We start from the raw sequence: 19,455 nt of genomic DNA on the forward strand, positions 1-19,455 counted from the left end.
CTCAAATTGTGCATGAATTATTTTCCTAGGCGAGGAGAGCAGAGATTGCGATCTTTTTGAGTTGTGGTCTGGGACGAACGGAGTTGGGAGGCGTGTGAGAGAGGGAAGGGTAGCGAAAGCTTAATTAGACTACTTGGGGCTAGAATGCAAGCAGATGTTTGTTTGAGTTCCTATTTCAATATAAGGTCAAGAAAGACTGGTCGGAGAGTCTTCAGGAAAGTGGAGTAAATATGGGAGGAGCAATGGACGCGGATAAAATATATATATGGACATGGATAAAGGCAGGGTGGAAGGTAAAAAAAATTTACATGTGGAGGTGGGTAAGGATAGAAAGGGAGGTGTTGGAAATGAAAAATGAAAGAAGTTCTTGAGTTTAATGGTTTTATAGAAAGGTTTGGATATTCGGATAAAAAAGAGATAAATTAACGGTTTGAATAGATAGATAAAGCAATGAGACTTTTAGTTGGGGAATCCTAATTGATCAACTTACCTGGCTCTAATATAGTTTGAAACCCTGCAAGTAGTAAAATAATCGAAATTTGGAATGAATTACATTGTTTAAGATTTACAGATAATGGGAAGCTGTGTTAACATAGTGGGTTTATTGACCCTTCTCTGTTTCTCCTTTCTTTTTGGGTGTGTGTGTGGTTTTTTTTTTTCTTCTTTATTTTTTATTATTCCCTTTTTTTTTTTTTTTTTTTTTTGGCTTTTCTTTTCTTTTCTTTTTTTAAGTTTAAAGTTAGCTGGCCTTATTATACTCAAATGCTTGTTAAAGAATTATGCCGGGTATGGGACCTGCGAAGCCGTAAGGGGGTTAGGGAGGGGGGATTATAGGGGGGAGGGTGGAGGGTGGAATTACAGTTTCAATTCTTAGAACAATAAGAATTCACTTGTATACTGCGGCTCGTTTTCCTTTTTTTTTTCTTTTTCTCTTTTATTTTTTTAAAAAAAACAACAAACTGATGGATACACCAAAGCGAGGAGAAGAGGGAAAGAGGAGGGAGAAGTAAAGAGGGAGTGAGAGGGAATGTAAGGAGGGTGAGATGGAGGGAGGGGGAGATGTCTGAGGGGGAAGGGAAGTAGAAGAGGGGAATGTTGGAGGGGTGAAATGGAAGTTGGAGGGGGAGAAGAGAGGGTGTATGGGGGATTGAAGTGTTATGTTGGGGTTTTTTCTTTTCTTTTTTTTTCTTTTTGTTTTTCTTGTTACGTACAGTATATAAGTGATTGTATAAAATGAAAATGAAAATGAAATAAATAAAAATTGTTTTATAAACAAAACCGCGGTCCACTAAAGCGCGCCCGATTAAAGCGCGTACGTGACGTCATCAGCAGCACGACAAATACGACCGCGGAGAAAAAAGGGCGCTTTAAAAAGCGCTTTTAAAGCAAGCCGATTCACATAAAGGTAAGGGTTAGGGTTAGGGTTAGGGTTAGGGTTAGGTTAAGGGTTAGGGTTAGGTTTAGGGTTACGTTAAGCGTTAGGGTTAGGTTTAGGGTTAGGTTAAGGGTTAGCGTTAGGTTTAGCGTTAGGTTAAGGGTTAGGTATAGGGTTAGGTTTAGGGTTAGGTTAAGGGTTAGGCTTAGGGTTAGGTTTAGGTTTAGGGTTAGGTTTGGGGGGGTTAGGTTTAGATTTACGCGTTAATTTTAAGTTTACCGATCACAGTGTGCTGTTTTCGTTGCGCTGTGATGACATCACGTACGCGCTTTCGTCGAGCACGCTTTAGTCTACCGCAGTTTTGTGGTGGAACCATAAGCCATAATCATCACAATTATGATAAATCACGGCTTGAACTATCTTGCTTTGCATATAATGTGTCTATCTCATATATTAGTTTCACCTTTTAAGTTGCATTACTGAAATAAATGAACTTTTGCAAGATATTCTAATTTTTTGAGTTTCATCTGTATATCCATGCACATGTGGAAGTGAAGAATTGTTATTAAATTTATAGGGCATATAAAATATACATTCCAAGATGTCTCTTCTTTTGTTCATACTATGCTAACCTGCTCTCCTCTCCCATGCTATATGATCCACAAAGGAAACTATACAAATGCAAAAACCATTATAAACCCAGCAAAAAAAGCTATTTGATAATAAAACAGAAATAAACAATGACTATGTTGCCTGGGGATTTCTACACCTTAGGGAAACATTCATATCCAATATGTGTATAAATGAAAAATCTTTTAGATCAACATAAATGTCTAATTAGTGGCCTGTTAGCCATAATTTACATTTTTTAAAGTTTTTAATGTGCATTTTTTCTAGCGAATTAAAGATAACTTCATAAATTACATTTCTAAACTATAAAATAAAATTAAAACTCCAATCAAAACCATTAGGGCCATCATCTGGTGAACCATCTCCATGTTCAACTCTTTTCAACTGCAAAAATCTGTTGATGAACAATCCCTTTTCTGTTTCGGATGCCTTAATTTAACTATGTGTGCTTGTGGGTACGAATAAAGTTGTTATGTACACAATACTGATTGGATATTCTGGATGAAGAATCCTGGTGTTGGCAAAATAACTGTTTTCTTGTTATTATTAATTTCAGGTAATCAGCAATCATTAAGATGATAAAGCCAAAAACCTTTGCAATATTATTACTGAAGATATTGAAGATTGGTGAAAACAGCAACCAGGCTTGCTAAGATTCTGAAAAAGAACATGGTTAAACACCCTCCTCAGTTGACATGCAAACTGATATGAAGTTGTGAGGAAGCTATTTGTGGGTCCTTCCAACATACAAACACATACTTCCTACCAGCCCAGGGATGAAATCCATCAGATTCTGACAGGTTCTGGCGAACCGGTAGAGAAGATTTTGAGAAGTTCGGAGAACCGGTAGCAGAAATTTTGAGTCGTTCAAAGAACCGGAAAATGCCACCTCTGGCTGGCCCCAGAGTGGGGTGGAAATGGAGATTTTGCAGTATCCTCCCCCACCACGCCCACAAAGCCACGCCATGCCCACCAAGCCATGCCCACAGAACCGGTAGTAAAAGAAATTGAATTTCTCCACTATACCAGCCCCATCAACTCATCTCTCCAAAAGTGAAATCCTGTTTTAGTCACTGAAAATATTTGAAAGTCAACAGTTATATTCTATTGGCAGAATTAATTGGATTGTGTTGGTGAATAAAGCAAATATTGTAAACAATTAATCAGCTAATGTCATTATAGGATTTGTTTATTTACATATTCAACACCTTTCTATCACACTGCAATCAAAAATGACTCTCAACAGCTTACATAGACTATAAATAGAAATAATTTACCAGAAATACATTTAAAATAAAGGTAGGAGCACAACAAATATTAGCAACAAAAACTGTCCCCAAAAAAGAGTAAAAATAAAACAAAAAAATGGATGGCATTAAATACTGTATACAGTCAGGGGAAAGCTTTATTCAACCATTACATTTTCAAATTTCCCCCCAAAAATCAATGAGGCAGCTAGCCTGATTTCAATCAAAGAGCTGTTCTGTGGCATCAGTCCTGCCATTAAAAAGCTGTGCCATCTTACTTCAGGCTCCCAAGCTTCTGGAAAATATGGGATTAATGTATCTAATGTATGAATAAAATTATGGAATAATAGTTGAATCATATGGACAGAAAAATATATATATAAGCATATATATACAAAAGTCCTGTATAAGGGAAGTGTTAAGGTAAACCAGGGTATTTTCCCCCATGTTAGCACGTTAGCTGTTCTACAGGAACAGCTTGCCCACTGTCATACTGATTGAGAAAATAGCAGTAGACTTATATACCGCTTCATAGGCCTTTCAGGCCTCTCTAAGCGGTTTACAGAGAGTCAGCATATTGCCCCCAACAATCTGGGTCCTCATTTTACCCACCTCGGAAGGATGGAAGGCTGAGTCAACCCTGAGCCGGTGAGATTTGAACCGCTGACCTGCTGATCTAGCAGTAGCCTGCACTGCTGCATTTAACCACTGCGCCACCTTGGCTCTTAAAATGGAACTCCTAATTCATCCTCCTTAGAATGAAGCACCACAGACAACAAATGGTCTTACATCGCTAAATGATGGGGCTTGTTAAATGGGTTGCACCCAAGTTTATGAGCTTTTTTGCTGCAGTTATTAATCAAGTCATATGGTTATTAAGTGAATCAGACTTTCTCCATTTACTTTACTTGCTGAAAACCCCCTGAGAATATCATACATTGTAATCACGTGACTCCACAATGCTGCAACAGTTGTATGTACGTGGCCAACTGCCATGTACCCAAATTTTGATCACATGATATTAGTGACTGGTCATAAGCAACTTTTTTCAGCATTGGCATAATTTTGAAGAATCATTAAATGAATGATCATCAATTGAGAACTACCTGAAACAGACTGCCTAGGGAATAAGAGCAAAAACTTGTTCATTTGCTGCTTAACTGCTAGTTTATCATAGTTTATGAGAGCTTTAAAAAGAAAGAATGGCATAGTTGCATTGAAAACAGATGTAGTCATCAAAACTGATTTCTGGACAGCACTTCACCTGGCTTCTTCATCATTCCATGCAACTCTCATGCCTTTTCCACCACCACCTGCCGAAGCCTTGATCATCACAGGGTAGCCTAGCAGCAGGGAACAATTAAGACAGAAATTTAAATTTTGATCATACATTTATGACAACTGACCACATGTTCAATGACAAGGTCAATAACAAGCTTATTAAAAAGCTTTCTGCTGGGAAGAGGAATTTAAACTGAGTTATCTGTACAGTAGTGTTGTTTTAATGACAGCAATCGCCTGAATTTAAGTTTATCAGATTGAATTAGCCAACAACCAATAAAACACAGCATTTTAATAAATATCTAAAGCCCTGTTTTTTCATCAAAAATCCTCAAACAAGCAAAAGCATTTTTTTAAAAAGAAATTGGAATTTCAACTTAACATGATATGAAGACCTACAGAAAAAAACAGTGCGTTAAATTAATGGCATCATTTCATTAGTCCAATCAAAGCATCAGATGTTAAATATGAAGCAGTCAGACCATTCTGAAGGTTTTTACATTTTAAACAAAATTGTGAAAAACAACCAATATTTGGATAATATATCAATAAAGAAATCTTCAGTTGTAAAGTAAACTTGGTGTATATGGAGTCCTCAAGTCACAACCATTCATTTAACAACTATTCAAAGTTGCAATAGTGCCAAAAAAAAGACTTATAACTGGCACTCAATCTCATGACCATCACAGAATCCCCATGGTAACATGATCAAAATTCAGGCACTTGGCAGCCGCCTTCTTTTTACAATGGTTGAAGAACCCTGAAATCACATGGTCACCATTTCTACCCCTCCCAGCCAGCTTCCAACAACGACAGTCAATGGGGGAAGCCAGATTCGCTTAATGATCATGTGACTCAATTAACAACTGTAGTGATACATTTAACAACTGTGGCAGAAAAGGTCATAAAATCAGGTGTGACTTACTTAACAATCACTTTGCTTAGCAATGAAAACTCTGCTCCAAATTGTGTCATAAGTTAAGGACTACCTGTCTTGTATTTCATTCAGCTAACATACTCTCTTCTCTTTACTTATGTAGGTGATGGCTACCACAATGACTTTTAAGTTTTCATACCATCTGATCTTATTTTATTAAATATAATTTTTCTGAATGTGCGTTCTTAAAAAGGAATTGAAAGAAAAGGAGATGGCAAGCACTTCACCTCACAAGGAATATTATGTATTAAAGTTTTTTTATGTTTTTTTAATGTTGTACACCACCCTGAGTCCTTGGGAGAAGGGCGGCATATAAATCCAATAAACCAAACCAAACCAAACATAATTGGCTGTATGAAACAACATGATAAGATTATAACCAATATATATTATGAGAGTGATGGAAACTCCCAGGGTTCTTTTATTTTTACCTGTATTGATTATCATTGCTTAAATATCATTAGATGAAGAGTTAAGAAATGCTCTCTTTTTTTTTTTTTGGCTAATTTTATTTCCAATTAATTAAATTGTTGGCACAAAGTTAGTCAGTTTAAAATATGACAGCAGTACATAATTTTGAATACAGATTTTATCTGATTTGATTATTAAGCTTAACATTTTCATCTTGCTCTATGTCAACTGAATTTTCATGTCAAAAAATGATTCTTACATAAACATTGTTGTATATAATTTTTTGCCACTCCTACATAGTAAATTGTTTCTGCATTATCTGAGTATTTTTAGCATGAATTGTTTATTTTTATGAGGTTTAGATCTAGAATTTAACTTGGACATTCCAAATTATACTGAGGTTATTTCTGACTTCCTGGACAATTTCATGCAGTACTTTCTCCCTACCAAGACTGGGAAACATGTCTCAATGGAGCCCTAGAAATGTAAGAAATCTCTCCAGATTGTATTAATCAATTTAGACTCAATGAATACCTATCAGATTGGGATATGGTGCATTCTCTACAATCTTTGAATGAAAAACTTCAAAATTTGTCATATGTGTATTGGGTAGAAAATTGAATTGACTAGAGATGAATCACTTTTTTGCAGGTGCACACTTCATGCTGGATTGTTATTTTTATGAAATAAATGAAAAAGCACCAAACTTTGGTGTTACTTCTTTACTCAGTCCGTTTACTTATCAATACAACTCACATTAAACTCTTATCATTGGCAATATTATACTAACATCCCCCACTCCACCTCGAATTAATAACTCATTTAAATAAAACTGGCAAAAAGAAGCCTGTACATTTCCTATTCTGAAAAGGGACATTAGGAAGGTGGACAAACTCTAAATCAAGGATCCCCAACTGCCGGGCCATAGCCTAGTACAGAGCTGCATCCCAATCAGAACTGGGCTGTGGAAGCAGTGGATGAGCGCGTGTGCAGCTCCATTGTGCAAATGGAGCTGTATGCGCACGCTCACCCACCATTTCTGCAGAACCATCCTGCCTCCCCTGCCCCTTGCCGGTGTGCAAAGCCAGAAAAGTTGGGGAACGCTGCTCTAAATAATTTGATATGCTGAATAGACCTAGAGATGGACCACTATCCTTCATTGGACAAAGAGTCAATTAATCTCCCCACGGAGTCTGCCTTTCATTTATGCTCTGTATTTTGGAAAACTGGGGGGGAAGAAACCTCAGAGAAACAGAAGGAGAAAGAGAACCTGCCTAAAAATATCAAAGCAAAAGGTCCAGCTTATTCAAGGTGATAATAATAATATTGATTTTATTTGAAATTCTGTACACAATTGTGATTGTAGTCTTCCCTGTTCGCCTATTTCCATTTTCCCCCAAACTGCTTTTTGTACCTAGAAATTTAGCTTTGTTTTAGAAGAAAATTTCTCATTAAAACATTCCTCATGTGCAAGGTCACAAAGTTAGTCAACTATGTCTTATGTTTCATAACAACCATAAGACTTCTTAAGTTCTGCATTTCTTAGTTTGGGGAAGGGGAAAAGGGATAGGGATAGGGATAGGGACAGAATCAGAATCAGAATTGCTGGAAGAGACCTTGGAGGTCTTCTAATGCAACCTCCTGCTCAAGCAGGGGAACTTATACCATTTCAAACAAATGATTATCCAATGATCGAGCACCCACAACTTCTGAAGGTAAGCCATTCTACTGATTAATTCTTCTCACTGTCACAAAATTCTCCTTATATCTAGATTGGATCTCTCTTTTGTACGTAATTTTCATGTTCTCCCTTTTCGTATAGGTTACTTTGACTAAGAAATAACAACTGGCCAAAGATTTCTGAATAAATTTTAGTCTCTCTAAGACACTATCACATAATATAGGCCAAGATCAAATATAAGTTTAAATTTAATTGGATTTATAATCTCCATGCCACCTTAACAGGTGGTAGCATCTAGTCAACTTTGTCTTATTTCAAAACCTAAGCAGGATGAACTCTGGTTAGTACTTGCACATCCAGATCAAGATAGAATACCGCCAGCAAAGTTGCATGAATGCTGTCACCAGAAGTCAACCATAGTTTGGAGGAATGGTTACTTCTTACACTTCAGCCATTTCAAAATTTCAAACAAAATATATATATTTTCTGGAAGAATGAAGTTGTCAAAATATAGACAATGATCCAGAGAAATAGTTTAGGTTCTCCTGATTCAATAACTGACTTCAAAGGAGTCAGCTGACACCCATTCCAAGTATCAAAACATTTTTAAACCACTCAATTTCAATGAAAAATTGTTTTGTAAAACAAGTAAGAAGGTTCTATTATTTTAAAAAGTCAAATTTGGAGGTAGAATGAACATAAATTATATTCTTATTTGTAGCTCACCAAAGCCTACAGTATATTGGATCACAAATCAACACATGGGGGAAAATTAGAATAAGCACAATTATATCAGCTCTCTAAGAATCAACTCTGGTCATGTCCTAGCAGCTTATTTACAACAAAATTTAAGCAAACTCATGAAATACCCGATTTTTAAACAGATTAGGGCTATGTCATCCTGTTGGCAACATAAATTGCTAAAATGCTATTCATGTAGATATAAATATAGAATTGTGCAAAGAACATCTTCCAGTTCTTATAGCAATAGAGAATTTGAAAACCAAAATCATGTGTTCCACAGAGATTCCTGATTAAATAGATAATTTAGTCAAGAACATCTTCTGAAAAGCATGCGCATCTCTTGCAGTCCCCATGTAAAGATACCCTAACTTACCAATTTCCCTTGCAATTCGGACAGCTTCATCTGCATCCTGTAAAAGCAGGAAATTGGACCCACCATTAATCCCATCAATGTCTCTAGGGCAATGATATATTACACTGCCTTTTTCAGTATATTTAACGTTTGATTTTACAACCTTCTGACCCACATCATTCAGAGAAATATAAAAATAATTCCAGTGAAATGTAAATTTTACCTTGTCACTTGCATTACACAGCCCTTAAGCAATGAAGAATCACTTAGTGAAACACAAAACAAAAAGCAACGGGACTACAGAAGGATTACTCAAGTTGCCCAAATTATTGAATTTTGAAGGTTTTAGTAAGAAGCAAAGATTAGAACATTAGGATTTGTCAGCAGCCAGCTAATACCCTTTTTGTTTGCTTTTTTAGTTTTTTCCTGTCTTCTAAGGTACCGGTGTATCATGTTGGCCTAGATATAGTCAGCAGGGGGAGTTGATTCTCTATTGTTTGGCTAAGCTTCAGCATCAACACAAGTCTTAGAAGATCTACAGAAAAACTTCAAATATAACGTTGCATAAATTGGGTGAAGGGAGGGAGTCAGGGTGGAGGTTAATAATTCAAAAAGTAATCCTAATCTTAAATGAAACTTCAACTCACAAACATTAATAGCAATTGGCATTTTAACAACAGAATACAAACTGTTACCTCTACTTATTTTTATTTTAGAATTATGATACACACGTGGAGAAAGTAACAAAACATAGTTCAAATAATGGTTAAAAGGGCATTATTGCTTTATTTTTCTCTAGAAGATTCCAATCCCCAGCAGTTCAAACAAATCTTGAACTACAATCTTGAACAAATCCACAAGATCTCCTCTGACCACATCAGTGCAAATTTCTGACACTCAACTGTTCAAAAATAGCAACCAAAACTATTTCTCCTACTGCAAAGAAATAAAAATAGAATAAGTGTGAGAAGATTTATCCTTGGTTAGGCCTGCCTTTCTAAAACTCAAAGCAAATTGGTGAGCTCTCAATTCTTTGTTCCATGCGCTGTTGTTTTTAAAACTGCTGCTGGATTAGTATATAGTATATTCAGAACACTCCAGCTAATCTATATGACTTAATCCGTAGGGACTGACTTTTGAACATTAAAATGAAACCTGATATTTTAAAACATTGGGTTTAATTGAACAAGAATTCTCCTTGCCTCAAAGAAAAAGGAGGTGGCAGATTCTTGTTAACCAGTCATTAAAACAAAATCTTTTTAGTACCTACTAAGAGTGTGAGGAAGATTAAGGAAGCTGATACAGGAAGTAGTTAGAAAATTTAATTTCCTTTCATTAACTATTCTTCTCTGCAAATAGTGCCTGTTAAGTTCAAAGCAGCCCTGAAAATAGTATCAGCTTTAAATGTGCGGGTATCTCTGTATGTGTATGTGTATTTAATTCAAATAGGCACATCTATTAATGAGATTTTACAAACAAAAACTGCTTTTAAACCAAACAGAAATCCATCCCAAAAAGCAGGAAAGAATAAAATCAAGGTTTACTGTTACACCTTGTTGTTTTCGCTGCAGCCCCGGCAGGCACCAAGTTCTAGCTTAGAGGGACTTTTAAAAATGCATGAAAAGGGTCATTTAAGAATGTTAGTGATTTCCACACATTGAGTCTGAAGGTTCTTTGTTCCTGCCTGTGACAGTTATGTGAGAATACTTCCCCTTAATAGCCTCTCTGTCAGGAAGTGTTAAACCTGCCAAATACAGACAATTAGAGCCTCTTGAATAAAATGCAGGAAGAGTGAGGACTGACGAAGAGCCTGATTACTGTAAAGCCAAGGAGGAAACTTCCATATTTCTTTTTCTCCCAAAAATTCATGCATAGCTTTATTAACAGAATTTTAAAGTTGAAGCAACCTAGTTTTTCCTCTCTCTTTTAGATACCTGCAAGCCAGGAATAACTGCTTCGGATTTCAAGCTTATAAGAAGTCAACTAGTTACTGTATGCCATTTACATTTCAAAGTGGCACTAAAATTACTCTTTATTACTCCTTTTATTAGGCTGTTATTTATTAGCAGTGTTAAGCTATAATTCCTTTCAAAATTAAAAGCTATTTCACCATCCTATCAGCGCACTGTTTGTGAAAATATTAGAATAATAAATGCTCTTCCTCTAGTTAGAGCACATGGATGCATCGAACCTACTCTCTTCTACTTAAAAGTCAGCCAATCTACTTCTGAAAAGAGAAAAGAACAAAAAGAAAAAGTTAAGAAGTCTTCCTTTCTTATTTCCCCAGGATTTTCTCTCCATGTTTTTTACTTCTTCTAACCATTCCCAATCATGGAAATGTTAAGCTTCTATTTATGTCTTCTTGGTCTATAAAACTAATCCAGTAAGAATTTCAAGAAACAGAATTCTGAACGTAAGCCTGGATACATGTTCTGGAAACCAAATGGAAAGATCTTTTCCATTTCTAATTCTTTTGCTCTTCCAATTAACAATGGAAAATATTTTGTTTTTACCTCCCCAAGCTTCATTGCCATGCAGGATCTGGATTTCTATGTTATGCTTATAAGGAGGAAAGGGTAGTTACACCTTTTCCATCTTCTCCCTGCTGCAATCCTAGACCACCTCCTTACCCAGATCTGACTTACAATGAGAGTTCAGATTTAACATTGGTGCAAGTATCTTACCACTTGGGGGAGGGAGGTTTTATTGGGAATAAGGGAAACCAACTAATGCTCTAGTTTGTTATTCCTCTGAAGATTATCACATTCCTTTGCCAAAAGGCAAAAGCTTAGGAAAATTAACATTTTTCTAAGTTTAATTGGCATATAGGTGGGGATCCTTAAAATGGTGTTTACTAGCTGATCTCCTTCTCTTGACACATAAGCATCCATACATGCTGCCTGGACACATCCAATGAGGTTCTATGGACCTATGGACCATCTATAGAAAGATGAGTCTCTTGAAAGAGGGGAGAGGAGGCTTAATGCCCCAAATTATTTTCTATTTGTGAAAAGGTAAACAAATGTAATGACTTCAAGTCAGTGGTGGGTTCCGGATTCTGGTTCCACCACAAATGCGCGAACAACAAAAGCGTGCCTGACTAAACCGCGGTGACAAAAGCGCGCCAACAAAAGCGCACGACGAATGAGCGACGAATGAGCCCTGAAGCGCGCTGACAAAAGCGCGCTGACAGAAGCGCGCTGTAACCTAACCCTAAACCTAACCCTAAACCTAACCCTAACCCTAACCCTAACCCTAAACCTAACCCTAACCCTAACCCTAACCCTAACCCTAACCCTAAACCTAACCCTAAACCTAAACCTAAACCTAACCCTAAACCTAACCCTAAACCTTACCTTAACTTAAATCGCGCTTCTGTCGGCGCGCTGTTGTCGGCGCACTTTTGACATCGCGGTTCTAGCGCCACGGTTTTGTCGGCGCGCTTATGACGTTCGCGCTTTTGTCGGGTCACGCCGGATTCCGGCATCATACATGTGGATGTGCGCAGTGCGCGCACACATATGTGCAGCATGCACATGCGGCATACTTGCCTGCGATGCTTCCGCAAGCCTCCGCAATGCTCCAGCTGCTCAGCGGAGAATCGCGCAGGCGCTGTATGTGCCATGTGCGTGCGCGGAAGCGCCAAAAGCTTAAAGCAGAGGTAAAGAGCACGGGCAAGCAGGTGGGCCCTCTGGAGCACCGTCCTGGAACGGTACCTGTTGCTCCGGGCAGGATCCGGTACACCCGTACCAGGGCATACCCCCTGCCACCAACCACTGCTGCAAGTGTACATTTAGGCATGTACGCTTGCATATTTTGTTCCCGATCAAGGGGAAATATTTTATATATTCTCCAAGAAAGGCAAGATTTAGAGATGTCAGGATTCTGACATCTGGGGAAGGCTCTGATGAGGGCTCTATGTCGGAGGCAGAGAGGGGGTCAAAGCCATATGCCAGTTATCAGCTGCCTTCAGAGTCAGACAAACAGCTGGACCCTGTTCCCAATGTGCGCACGGGCAGAGTTGCCACACAAATAGAACAGCTAAAGAACAGGGGTTGACTTGGGAGTAAGGCCACAGGTGGACGATGAATGGCCCTTCCCAGAAGAAATAAAAGAGGAGTGAAAGGGGAATGGAGTTTGCAGAAGACAATTAGTTCATTTAATTGGTTCGTGATTCTCTGAGACTCCTTGCCAAGTTTTGCAGATATTGGCCTGTCAGCTCTCAGATAAGCCAGATAAGGTCTGTGACTGTAAATCCTCCCTTGAAAGACTTTGCTGGATGTGAATGAGCAGAATTCACAGTAAATTATTAAAAGTGGTTTTTATCATGCTCTTGGGAAGCCTAGGTCAGAACAGATGGCGTAATTGTAACAGGTAAACGTACATTTCTACAGAAGCCTACAGGAAAGTAAAAACAAGCCAAGAGTCCCAGTTTCTTTAAGGCCCATTAATGCTTATATTTGCACATGGCTTCCATAACCAAATCTTTATTTTGGTTGCACATTTTGTTCAATTTATCTTAATGTCTATATACAATATCATATTTAGCATGTACAAAACACCTTTCACATTTTATGCTTCATATATTTTTTGTCTGTATTATAGCCTTGGTAAGTAGGATGGTATTATTCCCAATGATGCCCTAATGTAAAGACCAAGATCAAAAAAACATTGCAAAGTTTATTTCACAATTGAAATTGGCCCCTGTTTGCAGTTCCATATAAAACAGCGCTGGCAAATTTTATGCAAATAGGTGTCCTGTAGCTATGGATTTGGGCCATTTTAATATCTAGCAATGGCTGTCATGGGAACTGGTTCGGACTGAAGGCCAAAGGTAGTGAAAAGAATAAATAACTATTATATTGTTCAAAGCTATCTACACTCTCTCCCCATAAAACAAAAATTAAACCCATATTTTACTTACTTATTTATTTTCTTAAATTTATATTGCTGCCTACTCACTCGTGGTGACTCATGGAGGCTTACAGGAGATAAAAACACAAAATAAAAGAAATAAACATAATAAAAATAAACATAATAAAAAACACCCACCCACCCACCCCGAGAGCAACACACCCTCATACCAGCCATTTAATGGGCTCCATCCCACTCTGTTCATATTATATTTAAGTATCATATCATATTTTGTATAAAATACTTATCCAAAAGCCACTACATTCTTATTTTAAGTGATTAAGGCTAATAAGATTGGTAAGGGGGTGTCTGCAGGATATGATCCAAACAGTCAGAAGAAAAGCTGTATTGGTGTGACTGTAGAGCACCCTACCAGAATTTTTTTTAAAAAAAACCAGATGGAGTTTCAATGATGCCATCACAGTAGTTGTTTGGACTTTCATTTAACTGTACCTTGTTGACAACCTTGTGTTTGACCCACCCTTTTTTCTACAGTAGATATCAGCAAGGTACAAACATTTCCAGCATAAGGATCCATGCCAGCTATGGGTCAGAACTAGGCATGTAAGATGCAGAATTTGTATCATGATGCAATACATGCTTCGTCACTTGCCCCCCTCAACCCATGATTTCTGCAAAGGTTTCTTTGTTTGGTCAAAACAAGACAAATTAAAGTGAAAGTCCCTGACTGGCTCCAAAACAGGAAATATCCCACCTGCATTTCTCAAGTTAGAACCCCACCATCAAACTCATTTTGACCCAAAATCTATGCTATGCTATTGCACTACACCAGGAGTGTCAAACTCAAGGCTATTAAATATGGAGCCTGGAAATATCCAAGGACCAGAGCCTGCAGTGCCTCTGCTGGCCAAAATGGGCCGCAGGTGATCTCCCCGCAACCCGTTTTCAGCCTCCACGGCCTCGTAAAGCACTCTGCTGGTCAAAAACAATCATGCCTACCCCGGCCATTCCCCACCCAGGCCCTCCGAGGTCAAACAACCCTGATGTGGCCCTCAATTAAATAAGAGTCCAACATCCCTGCACTACACAATATGAACATAGGTAGTCTTTCACTTACAACCGTTCATTTAGTGACTATTTGGTTACAATAGCACTAAAAAGAGTGTGAAATATGGCCCAACAGCACTTTTTTCCAAATGGCCACTAAATGAATGGTTTCCTTAAGAAACTTGGAACAATATTACAATCAGCAAGATACAGGCAGTCCTTAGTTAACAAAGGTAATTAGCTGTAGGAATTCCATCGCTAAGTAATATGGTTGTAAAGCTTAATGTTACATGACCACACTGACTTATGATGGCAATTCTAGTTGCAATGATTAGGTGGTTAACCACTGCACAGTAGTTAGGTGTGGTGTCATGTGATTGTCACCTGTGACTTTCTGCCAGTTTCCTCATTGACTTTGTTGTCAAAAGCTGGCAATGAAGGTGGCAAATGGACTGTCTGCGTGTTTCCTCATTCAGCGGTGCTGTAACTCTGAACTGTTGCTAAGTAAACGGTCAGTTACCAAGGACCACCTGTACTATGTTTAACATTTAAAGCACAGCAGAATTTTTTCATTCACAGGTCCCACAATTTTCATGCCTTTCTCTACTATATCATATTTCAAGTGATCATGTAATAGGGGCCATGGCAAAACTGCATAGCTGAGAAAATTGATTCTTAACCATTTTTACCGCGGTTTGCAATGATTCGTGTTATTTGATTTGATTTTTAAAACATTTATATGGCCTAAATCAAAGCCCAGGCGGCTCACAATTCTAATTTGATTTCCAAAAGATACTTCATGACACGTAAAAGAAAAAGTAGCATGTTAACGACGCATTAAAGAAGATAGTCTGAAGCAACTTCTTAAAATTGAATTAAAGTACTATACGGTATCATTTTTGTGGGAAGGGAAGTGGTTTAACTCACACATGCAGCAGGGTTGTTCCCAAATTTTCCTTTCTTCTATCTACCTATGGCAGTCATATCATTCTATGGGGAAACAAATCACTAGCTCTTTAAAACACTGTTTTTGTGAAGAAAAGCTTCTCTCTTATTGATGTATTAATGTATTATTTAACTATTTATTTATACTTGTATTTATCCCACATAGTTGTGCAATCATAAGACTAGGGAGATCACATACATAGTATTATGTGAGACAGATCATAGTGATAGTTTTGAGTTTACTATTCTTTTACACAAAATAATTATTCATCTCAACAACTTATCATATGCAATATTTCTGTCATAAATCTCACTGCCAGACTGAACGTTGTAATTATGTACCTTATGTTTAACCCTAATCTTAATCCAGGAAGGGCTTTTTAAATTAAAAACGAGGTTATATAACTAGCTAATTTTTTTAAAAAATCTTACCTTTATCACCCCATCATAACCCGGTATAGTATTGACCTTTGCATTCTTGGCTAACAGTTTGCTTTCTATCTTGTCTCCCATTGCGTGAATAGCATGCATATCTGGTCCAATGAAAACAACACCTTCTGATGCCTGTAGAAACAAAGAAGGAAGAGAAGAAATAGGATTACAATAGACCTCTTTGAACATAGTTCACATACGTACTACAAGTACCGTAACTTTAACTTGAAACAGTACATTAAGAGTACATATGAGGAAGAGAAAGCAAAGATCTCATAATTACTCTTTGTACAAATCAAAAGGAAAACTAGCTGAAAGTTATAAAATATTTTGCCTGACTTATCTGTGAGCATCTCATGAGTGAGAAAAAGGCAACTGGGTCGTAACTCTAAGATGCCACAAGAGCATAGTAAGATATATTGTGTAATATAGCTCAGGATTTCATTCTGCATTTTTTAAGATTCACGTAAAGACAACTTTTTTTTCTTTTATAAGGGCTGAAAATATGCAAAATGGACTTTTAGTTTTTTCCCAGAAGAAGAGATTTCTAAATACCAACTTTCAAGCTAATCAAGAACATCTTCCATTTTAGTCTGATGTCCTAAAGAGATACAGACAGACAGACAGACCAATCTCAAACATGGGTGAAGCTGGATTCATGTCATTATTTGAAATAAGTATTTTTTAATTTCTGTACCTTCAACAGTGTTCATTCCTGAAAGCTGCCATGTGGTTTGCTATTACTTTCCTCTTAGGGCTGAGATTTTGGCTGGTCCAAAGTACCCAGTTGATTTCTGCATCTAATGTGGGACTATAACACAAAGCCTCGCAGTTTCTAGCCTGATGCCTTAAGCACTGACTCTCTTAAATGTTTGTTTGTTTGTTTGTTTGTTTGTTTGTTTGTTTGTTTGTTTGCTTGCTTGCTTGCTTGCTTGCTTGCTTGCTTGCTTGCTTGCTTGCTAAATGTTTATGCATCTTCCCTGTAAGACAACTCTAGGCACTATTACTTAGCTGTAATATTTAAAGGAATAAATGAATGCATAAAATAACTGTAAACAATACATGGATTCCCACATTCACTTTCTGTCACATCAACCAAAAAAGTATAGGGGGTTAAAATCTTTGAAAAGGAACTGCAACTAGACAAAACCAATAATCAGCATCCAAATCTATTTTTGTTTTAATATAATTGTGTACTTTTCCAAACAGAACACCGAAATAATCAAGGAGCGTATAAAATCATGAAACCAAGAGAGAACAAATAATCAAAGTAAGTAGAAAATTGCATGCATTCCAACAAATATTCCCTGTAACTATCAAGGTGGTTACTGATTTAGATAGAAAGAAAGTGAAACATGGAAGGAATTTTCTTTAGATGTTTTCCATATAGGATTTCCTCAGTTCCTGGCAATCAAATCAGTCATAGATTTTTACATGATAAAAGGAATCTGTGGAACTAATCCTAGAAACCTCTTTCTGTTTTCTTGCATAACACCTCCAGGCACAGAAGAGACAAAATGCTTCATTTGCATCCTTAAACATTAGAAACTGAGAATGAACCTTTTCAACTGCAAATGTTATTGCATCTACATTTCCAGAAAGACGGAAGGGGGGAAGGTTACAGAGTCTACTCCTCGGGTTTATGTTAACTCATCTCTTTTTTAGTATTACTGATCAATACAAAGAGAAGGCAGAAGCAGCAAAGCCTTAAGAACTCCAACTTTTTTCTCCCTAAAGAAAAAAGAAGAAAGAGATAGAGAGAACATGAGGATGGATAAGCTGAAGAAAGAGGAAGTGACCAAAGTAAAAACAGCAAATATTAACCATGGTAATAGTTTTTCTTTTCTGATAACATTTGGCCAAGATTTGCTTGTGTAATATAAAAAAAATAGCAATAAAGATTAGACCAGACTGAATTAAAAGCATTTGTGTAAATAAATAAAAAATCACATACCAAACTAGAAACCTAACAGCATAGAAATGACAACTATTCCAGAGACTGTTTTTGTTGATTGTTCTTGCAATTATAAAATTCTACCATCAAATTCGCTAGATTCTGTTAAAATAGCTTGGTAGTAATATAGCAACATTAAAGAAATTTTAGGTATTGGCTCAATCACAAAATTATGAAGTCTCCTGTAAATTAAGTTCAACTCTTGGTCACTTCACATCCATGCATTTCCATTACAAAAGCAAGGTCCTATCACACAGGAATGCAATTAGGACTGGACAAATGTGCCACTTTTACCATTAACAGAGGAAAAATAATGAAAATTGGAGGAATCAAATGCCCTATAGCACTTAGCAATAGCACTTAAGACTTATATATTGCCCCATAGTGCTTTACAGTCCTTTCTAAGGAGTTTATAATGTCAGCATACCACCCCCCCAACAATCTGGGTCCTCATTTTACAGGCCTCAGAAGGCTGGAAGGCTGAGTCAACCGGTCAGGATCAAACTTCAGGCTGTGAGCAGAGTTAGCTTGCAATATTACATTCTAACCACTGTACCACCAGTAGAAATAACATCAAGAATCTGGCTGAAGATGATCACTACAAATACCTGGGCAACCTTCAAGCTGACAACATCAAGCACACTGAAGTCAAGAAGAATATTAAAAGTGAATACATCAAGAGAGGAAGATCTTAAAACCCAAATTCATCCATGTAGCAATATTGGCAGACTCTATTTACCAAGGAACATAGGTGGGCATGGAATTTTACAAATACACCAGACCGCTGAACAAGGTGAATGGGCATTGGAAGAATATCTGAAGGGCAGTGAAGAAGATGCCATGAAAGCTTAACTAAACACCCAAGGGACCAAACTGGCCTGCAAGAAAGACTAATAAAAATTAGAAAAGAGGTATGGCATTCTACAGTATTACATGGCCAGTATATATTTTTTTTTAAACCTAACAGGCAAAGCAGTTAACAACAAGACTTGGCAGTACAACTCCAAAACATTTGGAGCACTAATGAATTACCATTGGCATTGACAAAATCAGTCAATTGCAAAAAGTAGCTTTACTTAAGACAGCTTGTATCTTGCAGTGATACCTTTAACAGCATCAACAAATTTGCCTAACCCAGGCCCTTCTTTTGAATGTGTTGGTGCCTTTCTAACTTCTGGTATTTGACTTGGCAAAAAGACTGTTTATAGCAATAGCACGCAAGACTTATATACTACTTATATATCCCAACAATCTAGGGCCTCATTTTACCAACATCGGAAGGATGGAAGGCTGAGTCAACCTTGAGCCAGTGAGACTTGAACAGCCTACCGAGCTGCTGTTTATGTGAATTGGATGACTGTAGTATTTCATCTAAATCAGAGACTCGGGCAGAATTACTGAACAAGCAGGAACTACCTATGTCCTATCTGATGATTTGAAGAATCTTACTCAAATGTGGCTGTAATACTACATAGCACCATTTTGGATGGTGGATTTTGGGTTAGAAAAAATATACCAATCAAAACATAAAGCATATGAATAAA

The 19,455-nt window shown here is 37.3% G+C and overlaps 1 protein-coding gene across 3 annotated transcripts in view; it reads right to left on the reverse strand.

The window, feature by feature from the left end:
• Positions 1 to 19,455, reverse strand: part of PCCA (propionyl-CoA carboxylase subunit alpha) — a 264,528-nt gene that overhangs the window by 159,439 nt on the left and 85,634 nt on the right. For 2 of the 3 annotated variants that reach the window (XM_087726871.1, XM_087726870.1), the window contains exons 7-9: positions 15,958 to 16,089; positions 8,680 to 8,716; positions 4,517 to 4,595 (exon numbers count right to left, since the gene is read on the reverse strand). In XM_087726871.1, coding sequence (XP_087582997.1) covers positions 4,517 to 4,595; positions 8,680 to 8,716; positions 15,958 to 16,089 — 248 coding nt within the window. Of the gene's footprint in view, positions 1 to 4,516; positions 4,596 to 8,679; positions 8,717 to 15,957; positions 16,090 to 19,455 lie in introns of those variants that run through there. The other variant, XM_087726872.1, reaches the window with a different exon arrangement.

Source organism: Thamnophis sirtalis, unplaced genomic scaffold (assembly GCF_051295495.1).
Source record: "Thamnophis sirtalis isolate CommonGarterSnake01/CBP01778 unplaced genomic scaffold, rThaSir2_p1.2 scaffold_12, whole genome shotgun sequence".
In the NCBI taxonomy this organism is placed as follows: Eukaryota; Metazoa; Chordata; class Lepidosauria; order Squamata; family Natricidae; genus Thamnophis; species Thamnophis sirtalis.